The sequence below is a fragment of the Falco punctatus genome, assembly GCF_963210335.1.
Source record: "Falco punctatus genome assembly, chromosome: 1".
NCBI classification, from domain to species: domain Eukaryota; kingdom Metazoa; phylum Chordata; class Aves; order Falconiformes; family Falconidae; genus Falco; species Falco punctatus.
In genome coordinates this window covers 66120893-66135071 of record NC_137580.1, presented here as the reverse complement: position 1 = coordinate 66135071, position 14179 = coordinate 66120893, and the positions used below count along the sequence as shown (strand labels likewise).

Below are 14179 nucleotides of genomic sequence, written 5' to 3'. Positions count from 1 at the left end.
CCTAAGAGAATGTGCCTTATAAAAGTCTCATATAATTGCTTTATTTATAAGGCAGCAAGAATATTTAATACCTCTGAACCATCTGGTGTAGAAGACTTTGCCCTTCTGTCAGTATCCCTCTTCCTCATGCAAGTTTTTTCTGGTTGTCCTTTATAAGGTTCCCTGGAACTGCTTGACATGCGCATCTTTCGATCACCATCTGGGCGCTTGTTTCTATCAGACCTCTGATACTCCTCATTCTTGTATTCTGATACTGGTTTTCCTTTCGTACTTGCTATTCTCTTGTTATTGCTAACTGATGAACTAGGAGGCTTTGGCATCATCTGCCTCGATGAATGCACAGAAGGTTTTTGTCTCTTGCTTTCAGCGTTTTCCATCCTGTCAGTTTTTCTTTTTGATCCTTAAATAGAAAGAGACATCAAGTTCAATGTTATTTTGTACATTAAACCAAAAACTGTGTAGAGGCTCCTGCTTTCTCTGGGTGATTTCCCTGTTGCAGTCATAGGTAGCACCTTCCAGTTGTAGACTTTGCAACAACACTCAAAACTGCTCCTTAGGAACAGCTTGTGTTCCCAAACAGGTTATATTACTTTAAAAGAGCAATCCTTTAGACTTTGGTAGGTGTTTTCTAAATTGTATATATGGGATTGGACTAAAGCCAAATCAAGACCTGAGCTGGAATCAGACTTTGGGACTCCCCCTTGTTGCATTTCACTTCACCAAACCAAAAAGGACAGTCATTTTCTAACAGCAAATGAATTCACAGGCCAGACTCAGCAACTGCTTTTGAGACAAAAGGAAACCCAGTTAACTTTTTGTTTGGAAGGTCAGGTAAAAAAAGCAGCTGTCCATGAAATAAAGACTTTTGGAACACTTTCACTCTTTGACTCAGGTTATAAAATTCACTATTGCAAAAACTTATAACTATAACAAGAAAGATGTTTTTTTAGCATTTACATTCCTGCAGGATATCCACTACTAAAAGTCACCTACCCTTTTTCTCACTTTTATCTTGTTCGCTGTCAGGGTTATACAACTCATCATCTTGGTCAGGAGCATCAGTCAAAATGTCATCTAGAACATTCAGCTCACCATCTGAAAAGAGAACAGTTAAAAACAACTATTAAAAGTCTGGATATGTAAACTACAGTAAAACTAGTACTTACAAACCCAAATATTTCCTTTAGGGTTACAGATCTGTCACAAGGCAAAAATTAACAACATCTTGATTTATTTCCACAATTTTGGAGGGAAGGATACAGCAAAGCCAGTAAAAGAATTAAAATACACATCACAAGATGCACTTAGGCCTCTGAGTAAGGTCCAAGTTGGCCCCTCATGTTAGACAAGCTTTGCAGGAAAGCTGACCTACAAGTAAAAGCTTAACAAAAAAAGCCTGTCTAAAATTTGAGAAAAAGGAGACTAGGAGACAGTCTGAGTGCCATAAGCAAACAGAAGGGACATCTCTCAAAATCCCAAGGTACTTGTGCCTTAAATTATCTCCCCTCCTCGCCCGCTATTTTTGTTTCATTGCTGTGTTAGGAGCAGGAGTTTTGCAGTTCACCCACAAGTAGAAAAAATGCAACAGGGCAAGTTAACAACAAGAACATAAGCTAGGTCAACCCCACTGAAGAAGGAGAAAGTACTACTTATTTGCTGCATAATTAATTCTGAGCTGCTCTGAGAAACACAGCCACAGCTAATTCGTCTTGATTAAAAGGGCAAAAGTTTAAGAAAATTCATGCTGGAAGCAGCAAATGTACCTGGTCACACAACTTTTAAAATTTTCATTGTTTCATTTTGCCTGAAACCAAAGGGTTTATGTAGATATATACAGTGATTCTGGTTGAAGAAGTATTCACCAGTTTTAAGACAGCAGATCTATATTTCAAGCACTTTAAAAAACTAAGCCTAAGCATGCAAAGGGAAAAATAATAGAAAAGGTATTGATTTTGGAATCTCATCTTTCTTCTCCTAAACTCTGGTATTCTTAGCTCTTTCCATTTTATATAACTATGATTCTCTTTTATGTGTTCAGGAAAAGGAAAGCAGAGCAAACTTCAAGGATTCAGCTAGTTGACAGAATCGGTAGAAGATGCATTGTACAATGTTATAAAGCAGCAGGTAAGAACTCCTGTGCTGAACAAAATTGAGGTAAGGCTGCAAACAAAAGTCTTCCCAGGTTTGGCAACTTGTCTATCCCACATTCTTGAGCTGTGCCACATGAGAAGTTTTAAAGTCTGATATTAAACAAGACACAATCTGCACCAGAAAAAAAGTATTATAATTTTATCTCTGCTATATACTACTGAATCGGAATTCAGGATGTGTGCTAGCTTTCCTGTTGGCATTTATCCACATTTTCTGTGGTAGGGGGAATGCAGAACTGGTCCCTGAACTGCACAACTGCTATAGCTGATGCAAAAGAACTGGTGCAGAGAGAGGTGGATCAAGCCTTTCCCTGGCAGTTTACAGTTAGGGGGCATTAAAATATAACACAAATCTGCATCGTAATTCTCTTGGGAACAGTCCTTTATGTTTGTAGGTACCTACACATCCACGGTAAATATTCATGCTGTTACTGATGAGATATGCGAGAGTCAAGATTCGTGGCTGTGCAACTGCTAAGCATGGGCTGCTATTTCCTGTTGCATTCTGCTTCCTTACGGAAGACTAGGCAAGTTCAGAACACAAGATTTTTTTACTTGAAACTAATGAAAAAGAGATGCACTATGCTTAGAATATTAAGCATATTACCCATGTCAGACCACACACATGGAATCTTAGCTTTCTTTCCCCTTTTGGTGAGGCAACAGCACGCTTGAGTAAACTACATTTAACCTAGCTACTGCAGTAGCATTCAGAGGCACTAAAAGACTCAGCTGGTTCAGAAATAAATGAAAAGGAAAATTTAATGGAATAAGAGTATCTGACACATACTCTTTGACAAATCCCTTCCAGGTTAGGCGGGCCTGATTTATAGTTGGAACCTTAAACAAGTCCGCAAAGACAGGAGGTCGATGAGTTCCCCCCCCCCCCCCCCCCAACCCCCTTCTGCAGATAGATCTATCACACTTCTGTAAAAATAAATTTCCAGATTTATTTAGCAGCCTGGTGATGCAAACAGGGCAATCTGAACACACAATTCCCAGCTCCCATGTGCATCAGTTATACTGCTCAACTGACTTCTACAAGATTATTCCACTCACTGAACTGTCACTGTTAGCATTCAACCTGATGAGCTAGATTATCTCAGACAGATAAAGATACACATCAAGAAAAGGACAAAAAAAGAAACAGAAAAATGGTGGCAGACAGATTTCTTACAGTTCATCACTGCTGAAGGGAGAAAGTCCAAACGAGTCCTTTTCATTACAGACACTTCCAACTGGGCTCTCCTACAATTCATCTTTTGTTGACTATGGGGTATGTTGGATACTTCAATGAATAAATTTAACTCGCCCTAACCAGCAGGAAAATAACCTGGGGAGGCCGTTTTTCTTTCCTCTGCTGGCCTTGAGCATTAGATCTATTCAAGGAAGGGTCCAAGCAAAAATCTGATTTAGCAAACAGGACATTAAGAACAGGCAACTTTGAACTGAAAGGATATATGAGATTTATTTCCACTGCTTTCAAGCAGTGAAATAGCATTTGTCTTCCAAAAAGAGCATAAAATAAGCATTTTGTTGCATTTACAGTAGAAATAAGTTCTGTTACAAACAAATGTGCATTAATACCTGCTATTCAGTAAGAATCATCCCTTTCATAGAAAAAAAAATTAAAAGTAAATTAAAATGCAAAACATAAAAAAAATTTCTTGTCTGCTACTGATGACCTGACCACTCCCAGTGACTAAAAGGAATAAAACCCCCAAAGAATATAAAAATTCAAGCCTATCTGGATAAATTATTATATTAATAGAAATTTATAAATGATAACAGTAAATGTTTCAATTTCACTGTTCATTCACAGTGGCAGCTCACATCTGTTTCAACACAACCTGATTGTATTATAGACACCAGTCTTATAATACTGTTAAGAATCAAACACCAGAAATAATTTTAGTTATCGGTTTAACAAAATCTAGTGGGAATTTTCCATGTGATGTAGTTTAATAAATATTACAGACAGCAAATTTTCACCACTCTGACAAAAACATTTTATGGACATCTATCCTGCAAAAAACTTTACATGAAACGTATTCCACAGAAATCCAAAACAGTGTGAGCCAAACCACAAAACCACAGTGATCCTTTTTTTTATAACACTATTATCTGCACTAACCACCAAACACGAATCTTCTACACCTAAACTTTGTTTTTAGTTCTTTAAACAGACTATTTTGTGAGGACTACCTCATATAACTTCACAGACAACATGTGGATCACTTCAGCTTCCGTGTACAGTGACAGGCAGTTATTAAGAGTTGTGAATGCACATTACCCTGGCAGCGTTCAATTTCTTTAATTCAAACTTATTTAGCCACTGTGTCCAGAAAGCGTAACTGACAGCAAAAAGCCGTGCAAAACCCACCAAAATAATATTCCAACGTCAGCTTCTTCTCACGTCCCTCGGCAGAAAATTCTGCAGAAAATACAGCTAGGAATCCAAGCGGGAATAAAGAAAAGCAGATATTTTCTGCGACAAGATAACCAGCAGTAACTCGGGGCCAATAACGTTGAACTTACGGCCCACGAACTATTGCTATTCCCCCTGCTCAAGTCACCTTGCCCTGAGCCCACCGCTGCCGGGGCCCCCCGTTACAGCACGATGGCCCGATCACCGACAGCACCCCAGGGCACCCCAGGGCGCGCTTCCCCACACACCACGTCTAAAAGCTATAAAAATCGTTCTCGAAGAGGCCCTCCCGGCCCCGCTGCCCCTCCGCTCTCCTCACGGACGTCTCCCAGAGTGAAGGCCCAGCACCAGCAAACAAGCAGGCTTCAGGGAGGGGGGATGGCTCAGGAAAGAGGGGCCCCCGGCCCGAGCCGTCCCTCCTTCCCAGGGCCTGTACTGCCCCCACCTCTACCACCAGCTACCTTTTTCCTCCCGGCTATCAGCCGCCATCCCGCCGCCGCCGCGACGCGTCGAGCGCCTAAGATGGAGGCTCCCTCTTCCTGCACGTAACGATTCCCTCTTCCCAGAACGCACCGCTTTGTTTACGCTCCGCGCGTCACGGGGCGCCGCGGGCAGGAGGAGGGGGGAGGGGCGGGGACAGAAAGGAGGGCGCGCGCGCGGCAGGAAAGGGGCGGGGCGCAGGCGCGCGTACAGGCTCCTCGCGCGCGCCGTGCCCGTGCTGCCGGGCGCTGAGGGGAAGCCCGCCATTTTTGTTTGTTGGCGGGGTATGTGACTGGTGTCTGGCGTTACTGTGCGGTTGGCCTGTCTTAGAGCGTGGCCTTGCGCGGTTTCCTTTGCTGGGCAAAAAGCTGTAGGGAAGGAAGGAGCTTTCTGCCTTCTCAAAGTGGGGGAAGTGATTTGAAGAATCAGTCAGCAATGTACAGGCGAGCGGAGGTTATCTTTATTCGGCAGCGCTGGGTGCGTGGGGGGATCGCTCCACCAAAGTCATGCATCCCGAGGGGACTTCTTCAGTCCCCCCTTTATACAAGCTATTATATACATACCTATTTATTAGTTTTCCAAGAAATTGTTTACATATCCATTACAATTCTGATAATTCATTTACATATCTCATGCCTGCGTGATGTCCTTGAGGAGCTGTCTCTACGCAGACTCTATTCTTTAGTGGCCACGTTTAAAGTCTCCATCTTCGCCACGTTGCACGTACAACAGGAATCTAAGACAAAATGTCCCTTCTAAAGACAACCAACCCAAGGACTTAAGTCTGTGCATCCGCCATGTTGTAATAAGGGTCCTTGGACATTTCCCAACTTTAAATATAGGTGCGTCATCCTTTAGATAAGTGGTACAGCATTCACTATTCAGAAGCCCGCCTCTCTTGGTGTTCGTGTGCTGTTTTGACAGCTATGTGAGGTGCTGGAGCTCTTGCTGTGCACCTTGAGTGGAGCAAAGTAACCATGGCCTCCCTCAGTGTTAGGTATTGCTGGTCCGTGGTTTCCTTTGGCTGGTTTTTGGTTGGTTTTTTTTTCAAGTGAAACTGGTTTTTTTTCTTCCTCCTGGTGATGTTCAGCTTGTTATGTGATTTAGTTGTTCAAATACGAAAGAAGTGTGCTTTATTAATCTAAATGATTTTTAAAAGAAATTTGGGATTAGAGCATGCATCTTTCCTGCCTTAACCTAGGTGAAGACTTACCACCTCATCTTAAGTTACCCTTTCAGGCACCTTGTGAAGAGGTCTGGCCGCTTGTAGTCTTCAGTAGTTTCCTGCGTGTAACTTGCAATTGTCAAGTAAAAGCTTGTTTTGTCCACCATGGTATTTTAAATCCTATTAGCTGACATGCCACAGTTATAAAAGCTCCACCTGACTATTTTTTAAAACTGGAGTAGTTGCATAGCAACGTGATTGATACTATACACTAAATAATAATTCTTGTTTTAAGGCTGCAGATACTAGCTAGAGTATCCTGATGGGTGCAGTCAGTGAACTCAATGTCTTAAATTCCTCCCTCTAGAGCAATGCAGTTCCAGGATGCTTCACTCATGATATTCAGTGTGTTTGCCTCTGCTTTCAGAGCAGACAGGTTGGTAAAAATGTGTGGTCAGCACAGTAACTGTTGGTTAGCTTGAGGAAGTACCTTTCTTTTCCAGTGATGAAGACTGGGGTGCCAAAGGCACTCTGTAACACTGGTAATTATTGTCTGTCTCATTTGAAAACGGTGAAAGCAAAGCCTGAAAAGAGGATAAACACACCCCTGAAAAACTGAAATATTTCTGCAGAGGGATGGTAGAAGTTGGAATTATGTGAAGAGGTGAAAATGATTTGACTGTGAAGAAAGAGAAAAAGATACTTTTTCTTCAACTTTGTATTGGCTTCTTGATCTGATTAAAGGTTGTTATTGCTACAGTGCTACAACCAATTTAACATTTTCTAATCCCACTAGTCTTTATTCATTCTTTTGGAGTTTTATTTTGTTAAATACACAGGACTTGACACTAGCAGTTGTACTGGCACTTAACCTTTTGATTCTGTAGTCAAAACCAGAAGCGATTCTTTTGTGTGTGTGTGTTCCTATCACATCAATTGAATAAGCTGCTTGTGGAGTGACCTTTCAGTGATTGGCATGCACACAACAAACTTTTTAGCATGCATTCTTTATAAGCAATACCTGCATTTTCTAATTTTACTGGAAGTTACCCTGTGGTATTTACTGGGTGTTTTGTTACCGATCAAAAAAACCCATTGTTTATCTGCATGTAATCCACTAGATGGTGTCGTTAACATGAACGAAATGGAAGGGCACTTAAATGGAGCTGTGGTTTATGTCAAGGTTCTGTACTTGTCTTGGAATCTGCAGGTGCACCAAGACAGCTTTGGAGAATGCTGTGCTCTAAAGCCAAGCATGGCCTTTTTGGTGGGTTTCATGCCTTTCATCGCTCATCTACAAGAAGGGCAGGAAGGAGGATCCAGGGAACCACAGGCCTGTCAGCCTGACCTTGGTGCTGGGAAAGGTTATGCAGCACGTGCAGGACAACCAGGGGATCAGTCCCAGCCAGCGTGGGGTTATGAAAGGCAGGTCCTGCTTGACAAACCTGATCTCCTTCTATGACAAGATGATCCGCCTAGTGGATGAAGGAAAGGCTGTGGATGTTGTCTACCTGGACCTTAGGAAAGCCTTTGGCTCAGTCTCCCACCACATTCTCCTGGAGAAACTGGCTGCTCATGGCTTGGGCAGGGGTACCCTGTGCTGGGTTAAAAGCTGGCTGGATGGCTGAGCCCAAAGGGTGGCAGTAAATGGGGTTACACCCAGCTGGTGGCTGGTCCCAAGTGGTGTTCCCCAGGGCTCAGTACTGGGGCCAGTTCTGTTTAATAACATTATTGATGATCTGGATGATGGGATGGGGTGCACCCTTAGTAAGTTTGCAGGTGACACCAAGTTGTGGGGGAGTGTTGATCTGCTGGAGGGTAGGAAGGCTCCACAGAGGGATCTGGACAGGCTGGACCGATGGGCCAAGGCCAACTGTATGAAGCTCAACAAGAAGTGCCAGGTCCTGCACATGGGTCACAACAACCCTGTGCAATGTTGCAGGCTTGGGGAAAAGTGGCTGGAAAGCTGCCTGGGGGAAAAGGACCTCAGGGTTGTTCGTCAACAGCCAGCTGAACATGAACCAGCAGTGTGCCCAGGTGGCCAAGAAGGCCAACAGGATCCCAGCTTGTATCAGAAAGGACAAGGGCAGTGATTGTTCCCCTGTAGTCAGCACTGGTGAGGCCGCATCTTGAATACTGTTTTCAGTTTTGGACCCCTCACTTCAGGAGGGATGCAGAGTACCGGAGCGTATCCAGAGAAGGGCAACAGAGCTGGTGAAGAGTCTAGAGAACAAGTCTTATGAGGAGTGGCTAAGGGAACTGGAACTGTTAGTCTGGAGAAAAGGAGACTTGGGGGGACCTTATTGCTCTCTACAACTACCTGAAAGGAGGTTGTAGACGGTGTAGTCTCTTCTTCCAGGTAGCAAGCAACAGGACAAGAGGAAATGGCTTCAAGTTACACTAGGGGAGGTTTAGACTGAATATTAGGCAAAATTTCTTCATGGAAAGGGTGGTGAAGCACTGGACCAGGCTGCCCAGGAAGGTGGGAGAATCACCACTCCTGGAGGTGTTTAAAAAACACAAGTGCGGTGCTTAGTGACATGGTTTAGTGGTGGACTTGGCAGTCCTGGGTTAATGGTTGGACTTGATGATCTTAAAGGTCTTTTGCAACCTAAGTGGTTCTGATTCTAAGTGGCACAAAGTTCAAATATTGGTAGCATGAGCCTAGCACCTTTACTGTAGTATGTTTGGGGGCTGTGTGTGTGTGCAAGTGAGGATAGCTGCTGCTGTTTTTCTCAAGGGTATAGTGGCTCTAGATAAACTAAACCATCTCCAGAGATCGCTTCCAACCAGACCCTTTGTTTTGTTTTGTTCTGGTTTTCAGGGGCTCTTGTACCAGAATTATAGGGTAAGGGAGACTCCTTAGTGCAGCAAAGTAGCTGGTAGCTGTGGGTTCCCACTTAGATTACAATATAGCAAATCCAGATGGAAAGGAAGTGCAGGAAAGAAGGGTGCTAAACTTGGTCATGGGTTTCTTTCTGGTTCTTACTGTGTCAGAGATTTGGTAGATACACTTTTATTTTAAGGGACAGATAATTGCTTTGCCCAAACCTATTTTAAAAGGAATATTGTGAATTCCCTTGGTGTCTGGGGAGTGCCTTTCAGAACCAGTTTGACAGTTGCTTGGAAGTTCTTCCTTTAAAATGGTCTTTATAACATTTTAGTGTTAGCCCATTTGTCCATGTTTTTTGTGCAAGTGACTGCTAATGGGCTTTCTCTAAAGACTGTGTATTAGAGAGAGGCCACTGTTGAATGACTAGGTCGACTGAGAATAATTGTGTCCTACATTAGAAACAAGATTTGGGCCTGTTTCCTTGTTCAGGCCTTCTGCTGCCTATCAAGGGACTGAGTGAGGGTGGTTGCTGACTGCTCGAGGGGTATATTTTTTTTAATTATTTCTTTGTAGGCATATTGCAGCCTGTATAACTTAGAACTGTGGAGAACCAGGATGGGGTGGGGATATCGCTTTTGCAAAGTAGGTCAGTTTATGTAAATTAGATTAAAATACAAAATCCACTGATTCAGTGGAGGACTCGTTACTGTTCCTGCTTTTCTCAAAAGGCAGACTTCTATGATGCAAGTCAGCAGGGAGCCATTCATGTAGCTGTATCCTGGTATGCAAGTCTCTACTGATACACCCATACATTCAGCTGGTGTTACCATGGGTATGATTTCCATAAAGTCCGATACCTTTCAGAATGTGTGCACACTAACCCTTGTCCTTTACATACAAGCCTGCAGCAGTACAGTGTCGGTTATAACAAAAATGTACTCTACCTTGCTGTAATCTGCTTATGCTTAAAAGCCCTTCTAAAGATACCCTGCAATGCCTGCAAGTATTTTGGCTATGTCAGGCTGTGGAAGACATTTACAATTAAAAAAAAAAATAAATTAAAAAATCGTGATTTTTAGAGAAAGCTGCAGAGAGTGGTGGCAAACACGTGTTGGCATAGATAGCCATAAAGTATTTGTATTTGATTTAATTTCTGAATTGTACTTTAAGACAGCTGCAGGAGGTGCTAGTGCAGAAGAAAACGACTATGTGACTTCAGTTCCCGCGGCTTGGTGCACTGGCTGGCAGTAGCGTGCTTCCTGTTTACAAGGTAACTGCTGTGTTCTGCTCTGAGTGTGTGTCAATGCCAGGTACTGCAGGGCAGTGAGTTTATTGGCTTATGGAGTTACTGCTGTGTAAACAGGAAACTCCCTATAGTTATTACTCAGAAATTATTTTTAATTAGTAAGATGGAGAGGGGGGAGGAAAACTTAAATTATTGGAAGCCAACAAGTTTTTCTCCTGTCTCCCAAAAGATAGCGGTTTGGCTGCTGTTTCCCTTGGTTGTTCCTGTTTGTGTTTTCTTTCCCTCAGGCTTCTTCCTCATCTCCCTTCTCCCCTTAGGTAATGTGATTTTCATGCTGATAGTGTTAAGGGTGATACCTATTTGTTTGCACTGGGTTTCAAGGGGGGGTGAGATTTTTCTGAATAAGTAAATAAAATCTGAGAAATGCTTTTGGAAGTGCTTGTTGTGAGACAGATTGACCCTAGAGAATCAAATAGACACTTAAGTCATAAGGAAGTTAAGACAAAGCTGAGTTGTTTGGATGGTCCCATTGATTCTGGTTTTGCGGATAGACCTGAAGAATCTGCATTTCATAATAACGACTGCAATTTTCCCTTGAGTGCTTCCGCTTTAAAGAGTAGATTATTTTCCTAACGTTTCCCATTTCAAATGCCCTAAAGTAGGGTTAGATGATACAGCTGAGGTGGTCAGTGTATTTCTGCTGCAGAATGTGATGGCTCTTTTATGTCTCCTGTCCCTTGTTTTCAGTTGTGCTGCCCCAGTTCTCATATAGTCATCACTGACCTGATTTAAATTGCTAGTCTGAAAATAAGCAGTTTCATTTTTCAATCCTGGATAACTTTCCAGGATGTGAATTGAAATGGCTTTTCAAGAGGCAGAGTGAACACAGAGAAGAAGTGACTGTCCCCTTTTGGCAGCAATGAGTATAGTGTTTAGACACACTCAGTCCAGTTGCAACTCTGTACATACAGCTTAGTGGGTTTTCTAGGTCAGTCCCCTACTGAATCAGGAGGTGGCAGCATCTTGTGTTTGGTGCATATATCTTGATCCCAGACTAATGTGAACTATTTAATTTTCTTTGCTGCAGGAAAGTTGTCTACAGTGGTTATATTTAGAGGAAAGGAAGTACAGGGTCCACTCGAGATGACTGGCATGAAAGTGCTGCTTGGCCTAGCTAGACCTTGTCTGGAGATGGCAGGATTTGTTCTGGGTGATACTTTGGTAGATTTTGCTCCTTGTGCAGTGTCAGCTTTCCTGGGAAACAGGAGAGGGTGTTTTTTTTTGTTTGCAATTGCAATTGCAATAAGTTTGCAATTAAGGTCATTCCTGAGATGTATTTCTCAGATCTTTTTTTGTTATTTCCATTTGCTTGGCCTGAGTTCAGCCAGGCATTTACAGAACTATGAGAGCTCCTGCCTGAGCTTTATGGAATCCGTAAGGTCCTAACTAGATCCTTGAAGTTAACTATGGCCTTATACTCCTTGCTAAGTCATGTTACAGTTAGCTCTTTATTGCCAATGAGTCCTATACTAGGAGCTCAGCTTATATGCTATGCTGCACTGAATGGGTGAGGAATGTATTTGGTATTCTCTACTTACTCCCCTCTGTCTGCTGTGATTTATAGTTGCTGAAAAGTACAGCTCTCTTCTTAGTTGTCATCTCGCTGGAAGTGTATGAACAATTACTGAGTAGTACAAACTGTCTAGCCCAATTAGGGGTTTAAAGAACAGGCTTGACAAGACTAGGTATCTATCTACATGGTACTATGATAGACCTATCATTAGCTAGATAGCCCTACCTTAACTTATCTTGAAATAGATGAATAGTACCCTGATTCGAACCAAGGAATTTTTTTGTCACAAAAATAGTGTCAAATGCTCTATGCACAGTAAGTATCACACCCAGTGGCAGCAGAGTAGTTTAAAGCTGTATGTGATGAACAGATAGCTTTTCAACAACATAATGGAGAGACGAAATGTCACGTTTCCCTATCTTGTGCCAGCATATTTTTCCTCTATTCTGTCCTGTTGGAGGAAGAAATACAAAGGGTTTCCTTTCTGATAGTACAGGCTTTCAAACAAGAATTGTAAGAGAGGCAGCACTGTGTGCTGTTTAAGTACCAGACTGTAAAGGTCACCTTTTCCAGGTCTTGCTGTTGGGAGCCAAGTACAGCAAGACCTTCAGCATGCTGACAGTTCTGAACATCTCCTGCATAGTTTCTGGCTGCTGAGAGCTGTTCAGGGTTGGAGGTCTGATTAAAGAGTGAATATAATCATTGGGATAATGTTGCTGGGAAGTCAATTTTAGACAAAGAAGCTTTTGTTTGGTGAGTTTATGGAGGGTGGGGGGTCTGTTAGTAAGTTCTTTGGGAGACCTAACCAAAGAAAAACCCAGTTACTCATCTGTCTTTAGGAGAATTTCTGGTGTCTAAAATGATGTGGGCATAAATGTATTTCTGTCAATATGGGCAGTAGCCTCTTTTCCTACCCTACTCCCCCCCTTGCCCAAGCTCTTAAAATTTCAAAGCCTGTTGAATTTGTTGGCAGTCTGTCTGCATTAATGGTCTTTTTTTTTTAAGAAACCAGGTTCAAAGTAGCAGCTGCTCAGAGGTTTAGACTACTAGGAGCAATATCTGAGGGGAACCGAGGGGCAGGAAACAGCTAAAAAATGCAATCCGTCTCATAATTGTAGAAATCTTTGTTTAGTGTGGATGTCTATGGTTTTGGGTAGAGATCTTGACCCCCAGAACACGAACCCCAGCAGAGTAGGACCAAATGTCATTTGTAAAAAAGGGATAGTATGAAAATAGACATTAGCAATTGCAGAAGTTACAGTCTCGTTCTGTGCATATAAGCATGTGGATAATGGTCAAGTTGAGACATATATGGATATTCTACTGTGGCACGAAATTCCTTTGCTCCCAATATTGTTCCCTCTGTGCATCTGCAATCTTTGTGGTCAGACATTTGGTTGTAAATAAATGTCTTGTTTCAAATTACAAAAGCTGTGCTGATTTAAAAAGTAGCTTACTGTACTTGATTGTGGATGGCTGCAGTACTATTAGTAGATAAGCTGGTAATAGCAATTTGTGTTTGTGGTGGCTTTTGCTTCTGCTATGGATATAATTTTTTCCTATGATTTCTTCTCATGAAAGCCAGGTTGCCCTGTTTGTAACCTCTTGTTCCAGCACCAAAGGAGCTGTTCAGGCTGTGACTCTGTGTGTTGTCATTACAGTGCAGGTTTTGGCTTGTCTATTGCTTTTGTACTCTCCCTGTCTTCCAGGTGAATCACCGCTGTTATCTGGTATCACACCCTATTTTTAAACCACAATGCTTTTCTGTTTCTAGGGCTGCTGGAATACTCGTGCTTCATAGGATAGGAGTTTAAACTTGCTCATTCTGTGTCTTGTTTCAATTATTTTTTGTTCTGTGTTTTCTGTGTGGGTTTGCTTGTTTATTAAATGGTTATCTGTGTTGCCCTCATCAGATCCTTAGAATCATGACTCAGGTATCTATGAAACCTCATAGTTTTGCTAAACAGTAGAGCTATAATAGAAGCTGGGCCTGAAAGGATATTGGTGGGTCTTCTGATTCCTCCTCCATGACAGGCATGATCAGCTACAGTTTAAGTGCTTCTGATTGTTTATTTACAGAAGCTTTAGAATATCTGTAACTGAAGCTTGGAATAACAGGTTGGACAATTAAGTGCTTAGATACCATAAGGGTCAGTATTCTATTGCCTTTGAGTTTTAGAGGTAGGATTCATATTTTAGTGCTTTGCCTCACCATAAATGTTAAAGGAATGAAACTAAATTACCAGGAAGTATCTTGTCTACAGTAGAGGAGTGGGAAGAAGTGGAATGCTGAAAGAAAAACAT

General features: G+C 42.2%; 1 protein-coding gene across 9 annotated transcripts in view; it reads right to left on the bottom strand.

Moving 5' to 3' along the window:
• The window catches only part of YTHDC1 (YTH N6-methyladenosine RNA binding protein C1), a 30215-nt gene extending 25015 nt beyond the window's left edge, over positions 1 to 5200 (bottom strand). For 3 of the 9 annotated variants that reach the window (XM_080387994.1, XM_080387993.1, XM_080387995.1), the window contains exons 1-4: positions 5040 to 5184; positions 4534 to 4599; positions 994 to 1095; positions 72 to 400 (exon numbers count right to left, since the gene is read on the bottom strand). In XM_080387994.1, the coding sequence (XP_080244120.1) occupies positions 72 to 400; positions 994 to 1095; positions 4534 to 4599; positions 5040 to 5067 (525 nt within the window). In that variant the 5' untranslated portion in view covers positions 5068 to 5184. Of the gene's footprint in view, positions 1 to 71; positions 401 to 993; positions 1096 to 4533; positions 4600 to 5039 lie in introns of all 9 variants that reach the window. The other 6 variants (XM_080387992.1, XM_080387996.1, XM_080387997.1 and 3 more) reach the window with 3 other exon arrangements.
• Positions 5201 to 14179: the final 8979 nt, after the last annotated feature.